The 19,825-nt window shown below is 39.1% G+C and overlaps 1 protein-coding gene across 1 annotated transcript in view; it reads left to right on the top strand.

Annotated features, from left to right (window-relative positions):
* The window catches only part of TEX11 (testis expressed 11), a 323,127-nt gene that overhangs the window by 114,564 nt on the left and 188,738 nt on the right, over window positions 1–19,825 (top strand). Inside the window, exon 12 of the mRNA XM_063084664.1 lies at window positions 341–419. Within this exon, the coding sequence (XP_062940734.1) occupies window positions 341–419 (79 nt within the window). The remainder of the gene's footprint in view (window positions 1–340; window positions 420–19,825) is intronic.

Genomic DNA, 19,825 nt, shown 5'->3' with positions numbered 1-19,825 from the left:
GTAACTTGCCTATGGCCATACAGGTGACAAGTGGTTTCAAATTTAGGTCTGTCCGACTTCAGATCCCAGGCTCTTAACCACAGTGGACTTAGCATATTAGTATTGCCAAATTGCTTTTCAAAAGGATTGTAACAAGTTACTTTGTCATCAATATAAAAGTGTCGGTGTCACTATACTCTCTATCATTGGATATTAGTACTTGAAAAAGATTTTGATAAATAGTTTGGCAAAACATGGCATATGGGAAACATTTAGTATGTGGATTTTGAATAGAGGAAAATTACTGAAAATAGCTAAGCTTCCTAAAAAGTGAAACTGATATTTCATTTTTTCACTTTAGCTGTCATGGAAATACTGCATCTTGAGATGTCTTTAGAATTCTGTCTGAACATTGTTATACTGCTGATGGATCACAAAAGGTACAGAAGAATTGATTTTCCTTTCGCTAAGACTAATATCTTTATAAGGTTTTCATTAACACATAAAAGAAATATATATATACTTATACTGAAAGCACAATATTTGCCATTATGCTGATCAATTTAGAATATGTAACTGCTTGCTTAATGACTTAAAAAAATAGGAAACTTAATTTAAAAATTTATATTAAAGTTTTAAAAATGAAATAAAATGAAAAAGAAATAAGATAGGGCTTTATAAAATAGGAGTTAGGCTAGGTTATCCTTCCGGCCAGAGTCATGTAGAACAGGAAGGCATGAGCAAGTGCAGTTCTGCAAGTGATACGCATCTCTGGCTTTATCTTAATGGGATCATTAATGTCAAAAGGGACATTGAAGGTTTTACAGACCTCTTAGTGGTTCTCAAACTTTGGTTTGAGTGGTTCTCAAACTTCTCATCAGAATCACTGGGGGGTAAGCACTTGAACAGATGGTCAACATCATTAGCCTTCAGGGAAATGCAAATCAAAACCACAATGAGAAACCACTTCACACTTGCTAGGATGGCTATAATAAAAAAGACAGATAATAACAGGTATTGTCAAGGATGTGGAGAAATTGTAACCATCGTACACTGCTGGTGGGAATGTAAAATGGTGCAGCTGCTTTAGAAAAAGTCTATTAGTTCCTCAATACGTTAAATATACAGTTACCATATGACCCAGCAATTCCACCCCTAGGTATAAACCCAAGAAAATTGAAATCATATATTCACACAAACACTTGTACGTGAACATTCTTAGCACCATTATTCATAATAGCTAAAAAGTGGAAACAGCCTATATGTTCATCAACAGATGAATGGATAAACAAAATGTGATATAACCATACCATGGAATATTTGTCAATAAAAGGAAGCAGAGTACTGATACATGTTACAACATGGATAAACCTTGAAAACATGCTAAGTGAAAGAAGCCAGTCACACAAAAAATCACATATTGTAAGTTCCACTTATATGATATGCTCCAAATAGGCAAATTTATAGAGACAAAAAGTAGATTATAGTTGCCTAGGGCTGCAGAAGTTGGGGGAAAATGGGGAGTGATTGCTAATGGATATGGTGTTTCTTTTAGGCGTGATGAAAATGTTCTAAAATTTATTGAGAGATGGTTGTACAATTCTGAGAATATACTATAAAACCATTGAATTGTAAACTTTAAATGTATAAATTGCATTGTATGTGGATTATACTTCAATAAACCTGTTATTAAAAAAAATCACTGAAGGAAACAGATAAAACTATAGAGGTCAGGCCCTATATTACTTCAACAAGCACAGGTGTCTGTATTCTTTATTAGTTCTCCATGTGGTTCTGAGAACCACTATTCTAGACCAGAGGTCAGCAAACATTTTCTACAAAGGGCCAGATAGTAAATATTTCAGGCGTTACAAGCCATAAGATCTCTGTTGCACCACTCAACTTTGCTGTTGTAGTGTGAAAGCAGCCACAGACAATATACAAATGAATGGATATGGCTGTATTCCAATAAAACTTTATTTGCAAAATAAAGTGGCTGGTTAGATTTGGCCCTTGGGGTATAGGTAGACTAATCTCCTACCTGACACTTGAGTTCTTTGTAACTTCTTGTATGAGAAGTGATTTAACCTCTTCTGGAATACCTGTGGAAGAAGGGAGCCCATTATATTTTTATAAATCTGGAACAGAAAATTCTTCCTCATTTAGAATTGATACATGTTTTTCAGTAATTTCTAAGGCTGCCTTGTGCCTCATGGTAACATCTAAATCTTTAACTTGAGAGCTCTTCCCCAGTTCATCCTAATATTGTTCATGATATGGTCACTTTCTGGGTGTCACTTATAGTTTGTAAGTGTGGCAACTGGAACTGAGCACAATACTGCAGATGTGATCTAAACAGTAGTGTATACCTTGCATGTTCTGAATGTTCTATACCTGTGTTGTCCAATATGGTAGCAACTATCCACACGTAGCTATTTATACTTAATTAAAATTTTAAAAAATTAAAAATTTAGTTCCTCACTCACACTAGCCCCATGTAGCTAGTGGGTACCTTATTGGACAGCACAGATAGAGAACATTTCCATTATCACAGGAAGTTCTATTGGGCAGCACTGTTCTAGATCCAGTATTTCTTTTAATTCAGGCAATATGTAAATTAGCTCTTTTCTGGCAGTCACATCATATGGTTAATTTATTGGGCTTATAAAACTGATCTTTACAATATCAGTTGCTCTTAATGCCTGAATTCCACATCTTCTACTTTTATGGTGAGTTAGGTAGCCAGTAGCCATACTTTATAGACTATTGAGTGAAAGAAAGTGAGCTGAGATGCCAGGTACCATTCAAGCTATATTTAAGAAAGAAATCTGCTGGGCTGTACTCAAAATGGAGGACAGCCCAGGGCTGCCCCGATAATGGGGGACAGCATCAGGTGTGGGGGTGGTAGAGCTTATATAGGTATGTTGGCGCCAAGAGCTGGGTGATGTAATTCCGGGTTGGGGATTGAGTTAGGTCATGGGGATGGAGAGTTCTGTGCATGCAGAAACGCCAAAAGTTTCATTTTCTCTGGAGCCGTGAGGCTTCTTGTAAAAGAGAATGGGGGAGGCGAGGGGAGGAGGTGGACGGCACCATTTTGTACTTGGGCTTCTCTAAAATGGCACTGGTTATGTTGCAGATCTATTATTCCTGCCTTTTAAGTATAGTAAAAAGGGAAAAAGGGCAGAGGTCTCATTCTTCTGAAGCTACTTCTTGCTGGAGATGGGTGAAGATATGGAAAAAATAAAAGATTTATGTTGGCGGGCAAAACAATTAGGTGGCAGGGTATTGGTTTCATGTGGGGAGGTTGTATTCCTCCTGGGAGGGTCGCTGATTCTGAGGGGCTGATATCCTCCTCGCAGGAACAATTCAGTGACCTTTTGGTTGGTGAAAGCCTATATACGTTCCTGCAAGAAATTAGAGAAACACCAAAAGAGACAGAGACAAAAAAGTAGGATGAGGCACAGTTAGGGATCCTAGTAGGGGCATAAGCCAGGGTATCCAAGGGTTCAGTGATATGGTTTAAGTTGTTTTGTCTTTGGATCACCCTGGACTCATTTATGTAATAACAACATTCCTTCCCCAAGAAGAGGCAGGTGCCTTCCTTCTCAGCTGTAAGGAAGTAAAGGGCCGGATGGTTCTGTAAAGTGACTGTCGACTGTCATGAGTGAGGTGACCTGTCACTGGAGGAGATGCTATCTATGCTTAGTTCTTCTGAGAGTTTTTGATAGACTTGAGAGGCATTATCAAGGCCCACTATGCCAATCCTAGTAGCAGGAAGGATCCCTGCCCCAATTAGAAGGTACAATTCATGCCCTATGGGAGCAGGGGCACTTCCTGAGAGGGGGGCTGAAGTTAGTCCCAGTCCCATCTCCATCTCTCCATCTGTCTGGAGGGTGATGTCAGGGACAAGCCAAAAGAATATGTAAGAAATCACGTTGCAATAGGATAATGTAGTTTTACAAAGGAAACATATTCCGGTTTTAGGGCATGCATAAGGAGGTGGTAAGTGAGTGGTAGTATTTGGTGGTGGTAGTAAAGCAGAGTGTGGGCAGGCCCCACATAACGCTGACAGTCCCCAGTGAGGTGAGATTAAAGGAAAGTGAAGAGACGTTTGTGGAAACATCGCGGGCTGCATTGATGGGGTGGGGGAGTGACCACAAAGAGTTTCTCATGAAGTGGGAGACAGATGAGTCGCTCGGGGACCAGTCTGAACCTCCATGTTCCAGGTAAGGGGGAGCATTGAGATAGGAGGAAAAACATGGGAAGGATGCAAAGGGTTAGGGAGCTGAAAGAATTTAAAGGGCACATTGCCACAATGAAATTGCTAAAAAGCATCCTACTGACAGGAGGTAAAGGAGTGCCGGGAGAAATCTTCCTATAATGTTACACTGCTCTGGGGCAGCACTGGCCAATCCTGTAGCAAGTAAAGGTTAGGGACATGGGGTAGCATATACTTATCATGTTCCATGATGGCAAACCTGTGATAGCAGGTTGGGACCAGTCTTGGAGTAGCTCTTGTGTGAAGGACGTGAAGTGGGCCTGCATGAGTGAGAGGATAATCGCTGGGGAAAAGATCATCCTTCTTCTGGGATTTGGGAAAGAGTGGAGGTCCTGGATATTTTTAGTTTTGTGGGTCCTAAAATGGACGAAGTGTGAGGAGATGTCGGGTTGGGGGTTGAGTAGCGGGACCCTTCTGGCTTGGTGTTAACAGAATTTTGGGTAGTCTCAGGTGCTAGTTTTGCCGAGGATAAATGATACCAAGGGGCCTTTCTTAGTACTTTTACTGCCGTGGGAGTGGTGAGAAGTACTGTATAAGGCCCTTCCCAGCATGGTCTATATGAACTGAATTCTAGAAATCTAAAAAGATTTGCTCAGCTTGTGTGGTAGGGAGGACATAGCAACCAGAGAGTATACCAGTTGTCCTTTCTCTGTGCTCCCAACCATTGGAGGTGTTGTTTTTTTTGGGGTGTGTATTGGGATAAGGGCATAGGGGCCATGAGAAGGACCTGAGCAGGAGAGGAAGAGTGGGGGCCTGGTGATTGAGCCACCTATTTTGCAGTTAGACCTGCCAGTTTGTTTCCCTGGGCTATGGGGTCATTTGAGGTTTGGTGTCTTCTGCAGTGTATAGCCCCAACCTCCTTTGGGAGTTGTGCAACCTCAAAAGCTTCTGTTAGATTTACTATGGCATAACCCGCCCAGGGGGCAGGCATGGAGGTGGCACTCCCATCTATGAACTGTGTAATGGGATGCGGAGAGATGTGTGGAAAGGGACTGAGAAAGAGGTCTAAAGCCTCCATGCAGTTAAAGGTCATGAGTGTTTTGGAATGAGAGTGGCTGGATTTAAGGGAAGGGCAAGGTTTGAAGGAAAACTGGGAATTCTCAATGAAAATAAGGTGAATAAGTTGTAGGTGGGAAGGGGAGAGAATTGACTTGGCCTTATGGCTGAGAAGGTCTTCACTGTTTGTTGTCCAAAAGTTAGTTTAGAGCTTTCTTGTGCTAAAAGGGTGGCTGCTGCCAAGGCCCATAAATAGGGACCCATTCTCGAGCTGTGGTGTCTAGTTGTTTGGAGAGGTTTGTAACTGGGGAGAAAATATCTCCTGTCTTTTGTCCCAAAACCCCAACCACCAGTTCTTGGGTTTCAGTGACATATAGGATAAAAGGATGAGATAGGTTTGAGAGCTGGGGCTGTGAGGAGAGCGGCTTTTAAGTGCTGGAAGGGAGAATGAATGGGCGTTGTGGGATCTAAAGGAATGGCAATATCCCCTTTGGCTGCCCCATAAAGTAGTTTTGCTAGCATGCCAAAGTTAGGAATCCATAGGTGCAGATACCCTGCAAGTCCCAAGAAAGAAAGGATTTCACCCTTTTTGGTAGGAGTAGGGAGTTCAGAAATTAAACTTTTGCGATCCACTGAAAATCCCAGCGAGTTCCTAACCCACCTCTCTGACCTACTCCCTGTACATGGACTTGGACAATTCCTTCCATCCCAGCCACTTTATTTTTTTTTTATTTTTTTATTTTTATTTTTTGTCTTTTTCGTGACCGGCACTCAGCCAGTGAGTGCACCGGCCATTCCTATATAGGATCCGAACCCGCGGCGGGAGCGTCGCCGCGCTGCCAGCGCAGCACGCTACCGAGTGCGCCACGGGCTCGGCCCCATCCCAGCCACTTTATGGAAGGGTTATGAAAAGCCGGAGCTGAGGCGAGGTTGTTACCTGACGAAGGGGGAGAAAGAGAGGGGTTCAGCAGCTTGAGGATGAGCATCTTGAGGCCAGGGAGAGGGTAGAGAGAGAAATGTGGAGGGTTGACGGATCAGAAGATTGATCCGAGTCTGGAAGCAGAGGTTGAGCATGAGCTAGGAGAATCTGAGACATAGGACAGTTTTGACAGAGAGAAAAACTTGTTCAGAGATAGGAGAAGGCTCGAACAAGGAATCTCTACAGCTTTTGCTGTTTCTGGGAGTGTCTAAATCAAGTGCCATCTTGTGGCCACTGGGATCCATGTGAGTTTTAATGTCTCCCTGGAGGCCGAGAAATTGGCCAGGAGATGGCCCAAGGGCATAGAGCATGGAGGTTTGGATCTTGAGGATCCCGTGTAGAGGGTGAGAAAGGGCAGTCAGTCCTGGTAGAAGAAGAGTGCCAGCAAAGGGCGTCCCCTTTGGTGCCCACATTCTTTTTGAGAGAAAAGCCAGCGACCGGCTAGAGGAGTGTCCTCCAGTAGCTGGGGACATGAGAAGAGTTCCCTTGGCCAGGCACCTGGGCTTCGAGAATGGGAGTGAGAGCAAGTCAGGGGAACCCAAGACGAGACAGGACAGACCCACATGACTCACCCTGAATTGAGGCCGATGTTGGATGCGTTGGTCTGAAATGACAAAAGGAGAGAGAGTTCTGGAGGCATCCGGTTTCAGCAGGTCTGGGAAGGGCAGCCAAGGGCCAATCACCACAAGAGAGAGGGAATCGTCCACAACATCAGCCAAAACCCTTCCTGGGTTTCAGCCTCAAAATGAAAGAAAGTGAGCTGAGATGCTGGGTACTGTTCAAGCTTTAGTTAAGAAATCTGCCAGGTTGTACTCAAAGTGGCAGGCAGCCCAGGGCTGCTCTGAAAATGGGGGACAGCACCAGGTGTGGGGGTGGTAGAGCTTATATAGGTATGTTGGCGCCAAGAGCTGGGTGATGTAATTCCAGAGTGGGGATTGAGTTAGGTCATAGGGATGGAGAGTTCTGCGCACGCAGAAATGCCGAAAGTTTCCTTTTCTTCGAAATCACGAGGCTTCTTGTGAAAGAGAACAGGGGAGGGGAGGGGAGGAGGTGGACAGCGCCATTTTGTACTTGGGCTTCTCTAAAATGGCACTGGTTATGTTGCAGATCCATTATTAAATTTCAGCCTGATTGTTACAGCCTGGTTTTTTTCAGTTCTGATCTTTGTGAGTTTCTGTTCTACCATGTAATGTATTAGCTATTCCTCCCAGTTTGTGTCATCTTCAGGTTTGGTAGTCATGCCACCTGCCTTCATCTAATTCTGGAGTTGGCAAACTTTTTCTTACAGAGCAAGACAGTATATATCTTAGGCTTGTGGACCACATAATCTGTTAGAACTAGTCATCTCTACCACTGTAGTGCAAAAGTATCTGTAGACCAAACACAAACAAATGTGTATGGCTGTGTTCTAATAAAACTTTATTTATGAAAACAAGCTGTTGGACTTCAGGCCACAGTTTGCTGACTCCTGATCTAAATTGGTAGACTGGGTAAAACTGAAGTCAGAACCCTCATGGTAGCAAAGACTAATCTTCAGGTTAATATCAACTCATTAATCCATTCTTTTGGAGTTACAAATTCACCTAATTATGTAGCCATATAGCTTAATTTTCTCCATCTGGTTCACAAAAATTTCATGGGATTTAATTTTTATTCTATAAAGTTATTTTATCTTATTTTAAAAATGTTATTGGTTATACGTATTCATGGAGTACAAAGCTGACCATCACCACTTGTGTCCATGATGTGATGGACAGATCAATACTATTAGCATGCCCATTACCACAAATTGTGATTATTCCCTGTGTCCCCCACCCAGTAAAGTTTTGGTTGTTTAACCCTACCTCCTTTCAAAAAGAATTTGCAGCTTCCTATATTCAAGCAAAGTAAAGCTTTTAAAATTGAAATAGAAAATCAAAACCCTTAAAAGGGGAAGCAAACATGCCAAACACAATGGCTAATATGAGGAGTCTTCATAAAGTTCACGGAAAAATTCATATAATCTTTTAATTCTATTTTTCTGTGAACTTTTTGAAGTACACTCGTATAGTTGCTGTGATTGAGCATTAAATTTAACTGTGAGTTTTCTTGCAGCCTGGTAAAAAGGCTAATGTGATAATTTATATAATTTTTATTATTGAATAACAAAAACATTTACTTGTACTTACCTTGTTCTAAACACTATTCTAAGCCTTTTACATTATAAATCATGAAATACCTATAAGGTAATTTGTTTGAGTAACCCCATTTTGCGGGTGAGGAAAATGAGGGTTAGAGAGAAAAAGTAATTTGCCCATAATGACATAGCTAGGAAGGAGCAGAGCTGGGATGGATTCAAACCTGATTACAGAGCTCACGCTTTTTACCACTGTGTTAAAGGGAATATTTAAAGACTGACAAACTTTGTCCCCAATACTACATTTTAAAGCAATTCATCACAAGAAAGAGTTTGCAAACTGGTGGTACATAGGCTGGTATGGCCAGAGATGTGTTGCATATGATTGAATTTGTTGCCAACATTTAACATTCAGAAACTTTCACATAAAAGTCTGGTTTTTTGGATTCTCTTGAAAAAATGGAACAATGTAGAAACACTTGGCCAGTATTTCTACTAAGAAACGATTGGTTGGAGCTAAGTAGTAGTTGCCACCCTTAGACATGGAACATGTGTTCTCCAGTTTGTCATAGTCCCTTTATTTTCTCTCATATCCTTATTTTCTCTCATATCCTGTGTGTCAAATTGCCATTTGTCATCTTTTTGTTTGTTATTATTCTTAAAGCAGATATAAGAGGAAAATAAAAGATTTATGGCACCCACATCACTCTGCTTTGGAGTGGAAGAATGAAAGCTAGACTGAGAAGGTGTTTCAAGAAAATGGGAAAGAACAAATTTTTTTGTGATGGAAGTAAAAATTCTTGTGTGTTTAATATGCAAACAAAGTGTGTTTGTGTGAAATGAATACAATTTGAAAGCTCATTATGAAACAAAATATAGTAGAAACTATGGCCAGATCACAGAAAAGCTGCGTGATGAAAAACTTAATGAATTCTAGAAAAGAACCAAGATTTTAACTGGGTTTATTTTGGAAAGTGACTAGAATAAGCAATCCTGGTGTAAAATGCAGTTATGTAGTTATATGTCAAGAAAAAAGATTGCCCAGGCCTTAGCTCTTTTACAGATGACAAGTTTACAAAAGAGTGTCTATTGAGTGATGTACATAATGTATTCTTAAGTTTTCAGTGCAAATATAACCAGAAATGTTGTTTGGCACATTAAAGATATGGCTGAGAATTTATTAGATAGGTTTCTTGAAGAAGGTAATTTATCTGTGGTGTTTTCTGTTGCATGGACATAAATAGTACTGCCCAGTAAAGCACATTTATTTGTGGCGTGAATGAGAATTTTGAAATTACGGAACTTTTGAACATAGTGCCTGTGTCTTAAGTTTAATATAGACTGGTCAAAATAATTTGTGTGACTAAAGAAGAAATTTCTGTAATGGTTAGAGTTAATGTAAGACTTGATTTGAAACTTAAATCCAAGGTGACAGTATTTTTTAAGAATATAATTCACCAGGAAACACTGTCCTAAAAAGCTAAAAATGAAGCATGTGGATGTAGTATGTGTATACATGTATACTGGCTGTTCTTCTGTGGCTTCAACAGAGGTTATTGCTTTGTTGGATGAATTGGATGCACAATACAGTAGTTGCCTCTACTTCTTGTAGGTTAGGGGGCTTAGCTGGATGTGATACTGCCACAGGTTGGGATGCCCTGGAAGCATATTTTGAGATGGATGTGACATGCAGATAGTTTATTAAGGGGTGCTCTCAGGATCAACACCTATCAGGGCAAGGAAAGGAGGTAGGATCAAATAAAGGGAGAAGGAGGGCTGAAGTACAGTCATAAGGCCTCAGCCATACCCATGAGGAGATCTGAAGCTGGGATGGTCCCTCACAGTTGTCTTCAGTTGGATGAGAGGGCCGGGCCTTATAGCCCAGTGTTGACTAGTCAATCGTTGGATGCCAGCTGCCCTGGGAAGGAAGTACAACCTTGAGTGTGGTAGCTCTCTTTAGTCTAGCAAATTCTCAAAGAGCAACTAGGGAATAAATACTTCAGTGCTGAAGAGGAGATCTGGGTATTGTAGTACGGCATTTATGACAGGTGCTAAAGAGATATTTTTTGAACTGTTGAAAGAATTCAACTTGTTTATCCAAGTAAAAATCCCTGCCTCAGTCCAACAACTTGACCTTTCTGGTGAATATGACAATCCATATAAACACTCTCAACCTCTCTGAATCTCTCTCTGCAAAAGTGCTCGAGTAATTACACAAATGTAAAATTTAATTCACATGTTCTTAGTGAAGTCAATTTTGTGGGGGAAGCTCATTTGGCAGGGAATAATCTGGCTCACTTTTCTGTGCTGAAATTGGGTTCCAGAGATTGAAGTGATTACCTAAACTACATACTCAAAATTGTAGGCTGAAAGATTGAATTCTAATAAAAAAGTTTTCTGACTTCCAACATAATGATAATGAAAATCATTGCTTATTTTGTCTTTCTCAACTAATATTACTAATGTGAATAAAGAACTGTAAACTGAAAAAGTTGAACTATATGGTACTGAATTCTAATTAGACAATTTTGGAATATCAGATGTAGTGGACATTTGCTTTTTTTGGTCATCTATCATTCATTCATTCACTTTCCACTTGATAACAGTACCCAAATTTCCATTTAGGTATCTAATTCTCCTTATCAGTCCATGTGGACATTGACATATTGATGTAGAAGAAAGGTTTTCCAGTTTCTATTTCCAATCAACAGAGTAATCAATTTCAAAAGGAAAATTTGCTAAACTAAATATTTATGTTTTTAGATTTCAAATTTAAAGTATAGATTTTATTTTCTTACCTGTTTGTGCTATGTTAACATGTTTATACTATTGTTCAGTTAATAAAATTTGATTACATATCTGGAAGTTGATTTTTCTTATATTCTTCTTCACATTTATTTTACACATTTGGCATCTGTAGGCAGTATAGAAATTTGCATTATATAATGGACAATACTTTAAATAATACTTTTAGGAAAAGCATAAGTATATTTTATATAGAGAAGTTTCTTTTAGCAACAAAAGCTAAGTGTGCAGAACATTAACTGTTAGAAAGTGAATGCAATTCTGCAATAGAATAAGCTAATGTAGCCCAGATCTAGTTTTCTAATGATCCACCTTGATGCAATAATAAAATGTTTAGTACATATGAGGGTACTTCAAAAAGCTCATGGGGGCTGGCCAGTTAGCCCAGTTGGTTAGAGCATGGTTTTATAACACCAAGAACACCAAGGTCGAGGGTTTGGATCTCTGTACTGGTCAGCAGCCCCCCACCGACCCCCCCAAAAGAAGAAAGTTCATGGAAAGATTTGTATTATCTATTTTCCCAAGAACTTTCTGAAGTACCTTTGTAGATATTGAATACATAAAATTTGAATATATAGAATGGATGGTGTAAAGCTAGGGCTTACAGACCCCTTGAGTCTGTTGCACAGATTGGGTTACAAACCCTCCACACGCAGGTCTGTGAGCTAGGTTAAAAAAAATAAAAAGGTTCTGGGAGCTGTAGGTACAGAAAAATGAATGGGTTTTATTCAGATCTAGGAACAACTATCCTAGGGGCTTCTCTGAGAGTTCTGAGAAGTACTGTGGATCAGAGCTGTTAAGTCTTTTATACTTAAGTCCACAACCCTGGACAGTGGGTGCCCATACACAACTTACATTAAGTAGTAACAAGAACACCTGAGGATATTTACAGCAAATGCTCGGCAAGATTCTGAACATCTGAGGGGCCCTGACATTTTCCTATTTTTCCCAACAGATGGAAATACCATGTCTCTTAAGTGATCTTATTTTGAAATTTCACCTTTCAGAGTTAAGCTTCATTAGCAGACAGAGAATAGACAATTCCAGGTTACATACTTATGAGATCCTGGTAATATATGGTGCTATTTAAGGGAAGAGCACATGCTTTAGATTCTAGAAAAGCAGGTGGATGGCTTGATACTCTGTTATTGAGTCATTTTTCTGAAATTGTTAGATTATATTTATTTACTCTCTGACTTTACCATTTAAGTAAACTTGCAAAAGTTTACTTAATAAAATGAGGTTAATTCGCCATGCCTTTTTCTCAGCAAATCCTTGCTGGTTCCCAAACTTTAATGTGTATACAATCAGCTGAAGGTCTTGTTAAGATGTAGATTCTGATTCAGTAGGTTAGGGATGATCTGCATTTCTAAGAAGTTCCCAGGTGATGTCAATGCTATTGGTTTATGGCCCACACTTTGAGTAGTAAGGTTTGGAAATTTACTGCCTCCTTTAAAAGAAAATCAGAACTTTTCCTGTCTCCAGTCTTCATCACCCCTCCAGTTTTCCATAATTTCTTAAAGATTTCTGTAATTTATGAGTCTCATCTACAAATTCTCTTAGTCTTCTGTAATGCAAATTTATTTTATCCAGGTTTTCTGAACTCTTTTACAGCAGTTACTCTTACTCTGTCTTTACCCTGAGCTTTAATTCCCTCTTTTAAATTTTTGTATCTACTTTTTTTTAATTCTACAAATATGCCATGACTATAATGGAAATTTTAAAAGAAAAAAGATCATATCTAATCTTATTATCCTGACAAATAATCTGTTTATAGTTTTTTCTTTCCCTCAGGTTTTTGTCTATATTGGTGCATAATTTTTTCTAGTTGTGATCTTAGCATAGATCACTTTATGTTGTTATTGGTGAAAGGGCTGAGGCACTTCCTTTGATACTGATTAGGTAGGATTAATCAGTTACTGTTCATTCCAGTGACAAGAATACTAAATCAAATAATTAAAGGGATTTTTTTGAATTAGAATGAGACTACCAAGATAGAATCAGAAACATAGAGATAGTGATATAGGAAAGTCAATGCACCAAATAAAAATAGAGAACAAGAATATATGAGATCAGATTGACATTGCCGAACTAAAATCAAGAACAGAGGAGAGCAGCATCAGGCTTGTGCAGTCATGATCAGAATCTTTGGAAATCAGATAGGAGATACAGGGGAAGCAATTTGTTCAGGTTCATCAAGTAAAAACAAAGAACAGAAAGCCTTGCAACTTAACCATTTTGTTTGCAGCCTTGCTGTTGCATAAGGCTCAATGTTTTATTAATATAATAGTTTTTGAATGCATTTAGTTCGGATCCCTGTACTGGCCAACTGCCCCCCCCCCCCCAAAAAAAATATATATATATGCATATATGTGTATTTATGTTTATATAGTTAGGACTGGCCAGTTAGCTCCATTGGTTAGAATGCAGTGTTACAATACCAAGATCAAGGGTTCAGATCCCCATTCTGGCCAGCCACCAAAAGGAAAAAAGAAAAATTCTGTTTAAAGAAAATTTGAAATAATAAATATTATTTTTCAATGGACTCAGTACAAAAATAAAAACGACTTACCTCCAAAAAATGTTTGGCCATAAGATATAATAAAATCATGCTTAGGAATGCCGCCAAATTTTACAATTATATATTTAAATGAAATAGATTTCTAGTAATGAAATAATATTTGAAGTGGGTTGCAGAAATGGCATGCTAGCTGAGAGTGAGATAACATTCTGATGATATAGGAAAAGAGAAAGGTGAAATATAGAAGACCTCATTCTCTCAATAATTCCTTCCTGCGATAGATCTAGAAGATTATCATCAGCCACTAGGAAATAAAAGCGAAATCCACTGTCCCCTGGGATTTTAGTTAATTATGTTCCTAAGGATAGTCCCATGTAACAGCCACTATCTAAGCTGACTGACTGTTGGTAAGAGTTATCACTTAGATCGTTGCATCTCCTATCCTTTTTCTGGTCAAATGTCCATATAAGGTACTTTGTAGGGCATACAAAATTTTGTTGTAATGAAAATTTCTTATGAGTGTATTTTTGGGAATCATAGTTCCAGTCTACAGGAAATGAAGGTGGCACAGAATATATACTCAGTTCTTGAATCTTCAGCATATTTTGTTGGGGTAGGTGGTTTGTGTGTGTTGTTTCCTGGTGGTGGTGGTGGGGTTGGTTTTAGGGTGTTTGAGTTGGGAAGAGGAGTTGAAGGGATTTTTTTTTAAGGTTGATTGCTCTTGGAGACAGTTCAATTTTCCTTAACACATTGAGTGCATTGAAGTTCATTTTATCAATAAAAATTGTGCGTAGTACAACACATTGTCTGGGATCTGGTTGGAAATAAAAAGGAATATAAGAAAGACATTTCTCTAATGAATTTCCAGTTTGTGCTACGTATATAGTAAATTAAGCATATATGAGTATATGCTTGATCAGTCAACTGACAATAAAATGCAGGATATGAGACATGTATGGTATAGGCAATAAATCCTATATAAATTTAGAGGGAGTGGAAGATCACTGTTAGCTCTGTTGGTCAGAGAATGCTTAATGGAGGAGGTGGGGACTTAGAAATGGGTAAGATTTGCGTGGGTGAAGGAGTAGAAATTTCTGGCAGGAAGATCAGAGTGAGCACAAGGCAGGTTTGGAGACAGTAATTTAGTCCAGTAAAGTATTTAGCATCTTTTATACAAAGGACACCATATGGAAAACATAGGCACCGCTTTCAAGGAACTTACAAGTACAAGACAGCACACGGAGGGGGTGGACTAACAGGTACAAAACTATGTTATCTACTCTAAGTGAATCATGGTGCAGTAAATAAATGCATGTATTGAAACAACACACTGTGTCCCACAAAAATAAATGTAAATAAAATGGAGAGGAAAAAAAGTACATGGAAAATGGGAATAACTGACAAATTTGTGTAGGAATTGAGAAGAGGCCTAGATCATTGTGGACTGAGAACATCAGAAAGGCTTCTTTGGAGGTGAGACTTAAGCTGGGCTTTGGAAGTGGGGTACAATTTAGATAAATGGAAAGGGGGAATTAGGACATATGTTGCAAGGGCTATGGTATAAGTAGATGTAGGGACAACATGGCCTATTTAGAATATGATTAATGAATCAGAGGCTGTAGTATAAGTTTTATGTAAGACTAGTGTAAAGTTAGAGAAGTAAATTGGAGTCATTTGTGAAAATCCTTGAATATCAGGTTAAAGGACTTTATGATATAGGCAAATGGGGACCCAACGAAGGTTTTCAAATCTGGTACATGACATGCCAATGGTAATAATATGCAAGAATTTGAGAGGGGTAAGATTAGAGGTAGGGAGAGGCACTAAGAGTCCTTGGTAGTAGCTCAACTATGAGGTGATAAGAGCCTGAACTAGGTTAATAGCAGTGGAAAGTCATTCTTTCACATCTGAATTCCAACAATGTACCAGTCATTTTGTTGCTGGGCACTGAAGATACAAAGATTAAATAATATACAGTCCCTGGTCTCAAGGAGATCACTGCCTAATGGGGAAGACTGGCTCATAATTATGAAACAAATACAATCACAGAGGTTTTTTTGTTTTTTTTCATTTTTTAAATAAGCTTCCCTGATTGATAAACAACAACCACAGAGTATTTTGTTATCACCAATGGGAAGCTAGTTAGTGGATGGTTTATAAAGACAAGACTATTCCACCTCCTGCCTACATATTTATCATTGGAATTAATATTCTTTTGAATTAAACTGCCTCTTGCAGTTTTTGCTTTTTTTCAACCATCTTAGTGACTAATTTGCGAGCCCCACATTATCTTCAGAACCTCTTTTTTTTTTTTTTAACATTTCCACAGTGAAGTCATAAACCATATAAGCTCTTGCCATAAACTATACAAATAAGTAATCTTGCTCTCAGAGATTACAGAATAGGAAATGGAAGGAAGTGATGGAAGTGAAAGATATTATGAAGGAAGAATCAAGAGGATTTGTAACTGTTATGAGGGGTGGGGAACAGGGAGGCAGAAGAGGGTAGATAGGTGGCAACAGACACAAGATGATACAGTGTCCTGAAGGAGGTGGTAATAAATAGTACAGAATGTATGTATAAATTGTATTGGAACAGTAAAGGAGAATGAGGATTGAGAAAAAAATAGCTAATACATTTCTTTTACCTTTTAAAAAATAATAATGATTTTGAATATTGGACTCAGTAGTAACTTTCTTCATCATTTATTGAATGCTTACTTTGTACCAGGCACTATCCTAAGGGTTTTTAATCTAATATATTATTTAACAATTCACAAAGACACTGTGTGGTAGGTATCATTAGCATCTTCCACATTATACAGATGGGGAGGTTAAGAAACTTGCCCAAGGTCACAGAGTTAGTAAATAGTGGAGCAGGGATGTGAACCCAGGCTGGCAAGTTTCAGATGCGTACTCTTAATCACAATGCTGTACTGCCTTGCTAAAATAAATGTGGAACCAACAGGAAAAATGCAAGGGATAATAGGATGTTAGGAAGTAGAGATAGCCGTTGATCACTTACTTGTTTGAAATGTTTTGGCAGTGAATTGGAAAGAAAGGATAAAAATGGTAAGTAATATACAGCAGAAATAGTATACTAGTAGGGAGAGAGCACCAGCTCTAGGATCAGAAGGTCTCGTTTTAAATTCCACCTAGCTGGCAGGCTGCTTGTGCCTCACTTTCCTCATCTGTAGTTTCCTCATCTGTAACATATCAACATATTAACCACTTTATAGGGTTGTTGTCAGGATTACACGAGATCATGCATCTAAGTATGGCCCCATGGTAAGTGCTAATTAAACATTAGCTTTTTTTATTATTATTTGTTGAGAGGCAGTGTGTGTAGTGGTTATGAGTATGCTGCTTGGTTTGAATTCTTGCCCCACCATTAACTATCTGTATGACGTTAGGCAAGCTTTTAACTTCTCTGTGCCTCAGTTTCTTCATTTTAAAAATGTAGATAAAAAGATTTAAAAATGAAGAAAAAAATTTTTAAAAGGAAAACAAAACAAAAAAAAACAAAGAAAAAAATTAAAATGGAGATATTAAAGTATCAACCGCATGAAGTTGCTGTGAGGACTCAACATTTCCTGCTTTGGTATCGTGGTATAGTTATGTAAGATTTAACTATAGGAGGAAACTGAGTGAGAATACATGGGACTTCCTTGTACATTTTATTTTGCAACTTCCTGTGGGTCTATAATTATCTCAAGGGTAAAAGCTTAAAAACTTTTTTTTAGCATTTTTTATTGGTTATGAATATTCATGAGATGCAAAGCTGATTGTTCCCCTTTGGGCCCAAGAGCTTAAAAACTTTTGATGGGATTAAATTTGTCAGCTTTCTTTTCTTCATGACTTGTTGATTTTATATCATACCTAGAAAGGCTTTTCATACACCAAGATTATGAAGATACTGTGTTAGTACATTCCTGTTGCTTATAACAAAATATCTGGAACTGGGTAATTTATAAGAAAACGAAATTTATTGCTTACAGTTTCGGAGGCTGGGAACTCCACAGTCCTGGGAACACTTACGGCAAGGGTCTTCTTTGGTGGTGGATTTACAGCAACTCATGTGGTAGAAAATGGCGGAGCAGAGAGAGACTAACCTCATTATGTGCTATCCTTTTAAAGCCCTCAGAACCACACCCGGACCACCATTATTAATCCATTCACTACTGTACGGTCCTACAATCCAATCACCTCTTCAAGGCTCCACCTTTCAATTACCATAATAGGATTTCCCACCCTCTTAACAGTCATAGTGGAGGCTAAGCTTATAATACATAAAACCTGGGGGACACAATTCAAGCTTCAGTGAGTTTGGGGAGGGACATAATTCAATCCACTACAGGGTCTCCTATGGTTGCAGTCAGAGAGTGACTGGTGCTAGCTAGAGTCATCTAAACTTTAGATTCTAAAGGCTTGGCTGGGTTGAACATTCAGTATTTTCTTCACTCAAATGCCTGTTGCCTAAGCTGGGAGTGGCTGGAACAGCTGGAGGCTACCCAGGCATCTCTGTCTCTTTTTTTCATGTGTCTAGTTTGGAATTCTTTACAGCATGGCATCCTCTGGGTAGTTGGACTTCTTACATGGTGGTTAGCTTCATCCAGAGTTCCAAGAGACCATAAAATAAAAAACAAACAAACAAACAAACAAACAAAAACAGTTCCAAGAGGCCAGGCAGAAGCTGCAAGGCTTCTTTTGTCTTAGCATCAGAAGTCATGCACTGTTAGGGCCGAGCCCGTGGCGCACTCGGGAGAGTGCGGCGCTGGGAGCACGGCGACGCTCCCACCGCAGGTTCGGATCCTATATGGGACTGGCCGCTGCACTCACTGGCTGAGTGCCGGTCACGAAAAAGACAAAAAAAAAAAAAAAAAGAAGTCATGCACTGTTAAAAGTGAGTCACAGAGCCAGTCCAGATTCAAGGGGAGAGGACCACACCAGGGTGTGAACACCAGGAAGCATAATTCATTGGGAGTATGTCTTTAGAAACTATTATGGAGGGCTGGAGACACTAGCCCCCCATACCCACCTTGATATGGGAAGTAGGAAATGCAATCTCTTTCAGACGAGGATTTTCACTACTATGCTGATTGATTTTTCTCTTCCCTACCCCTTCCCTCATTTCGGCAATCTCCCTGTCCCTTATGTCCAAGCTGGGAGACCCCCATAACCGATCCTTTACATCATTTAGGAAGCTGTTTGACAGCAGAGTCTGGGGTCATCAATGGCCTCTACTCATTGTGCATACAACAGGAAATTGGATTAGTTTCTGCAATTCCTCTATGACCATCACCAATTTTCCTATCCCCTACTAATTTCTGATCTTGTGGGTTTTCTTAGGCTGTTTTTTGGGGGAAAAGTGGGGGACCTACCTATTTATTTCTTCAACAGCCTCCTTTTAATTTTTGTTGGGTTTTAGGATTCTCATCTCTTGATTTTCCAACAGAAGAATTTGCTTCTGTTAAATAAAAATTATCAGAGGCCATTGTTTTGGACAAAATTCCTGCACTAGGTTCCAACAGAACAGACAAAAAACCAAAATGGAGTCACCTCTGCTAAATTCCACGTCATTTAGGTTGTGGTCTGACCTTCCGAGAGTCAGGAGAAAGGGATAACATCCAATTTCCCATACAGGCCAATTTAAATCTTCAATAGGTATGATGATAAAGTTCCGTCTGCTTTAATCCTTACACAAAAGAGATAGCCTGAAGTCCACCTTACAAGGTAAGTAACTTTGAAATAACCAATCCGCTTTTTGTTCTTTGTTTCTGCTTTCTTTAGCCTTTTCTGTCTCTAAGGCTTTTGTTATTTGTAATAGACTTCGGAGCACTTCCCTGACTCTCTGGGATGGTGTTTCCCAGGTCAATCTTCACATTTGGCTCCCGATAAACTTTACAAAATTATTTTTGCTTTGACAGCCTTAATTTTGGTCTACACTTTTAATCACAGAAATTCTTCAAAGTTTCTGACCACTGACTATATTTTTCTATTTTCTGGCTCTGCATTTATTCTATTATTTTTTTCAGGTAAATAAGTGGGCTCAATCTGCTGTTTTAAATTCAAGGTTCTTCCAGTATAGAATAATAGGTAATAATGTGGACTCTAGAGTCAGAATACATGGGTTCCAGTCCTGGTTCCTCCA

The sequence above is a fragment of the Cynocephalus volans genome, chromosome X, assembly GCF_027409185.1.
Source record: "Cynocephalus volans isolate mCynVol1 chromosome X, mCynVol1.pri, whole genome shotgun sequence".
NCBI lineage: Eukaryota > Metazoa > Chordata > Mammalia > Dermoptera > Cynocephalidae > Cynocephalus > Cynocephalus volans.
This window is presented reverse-complemented; position numbering and strand designations above follow the sequence as displayed.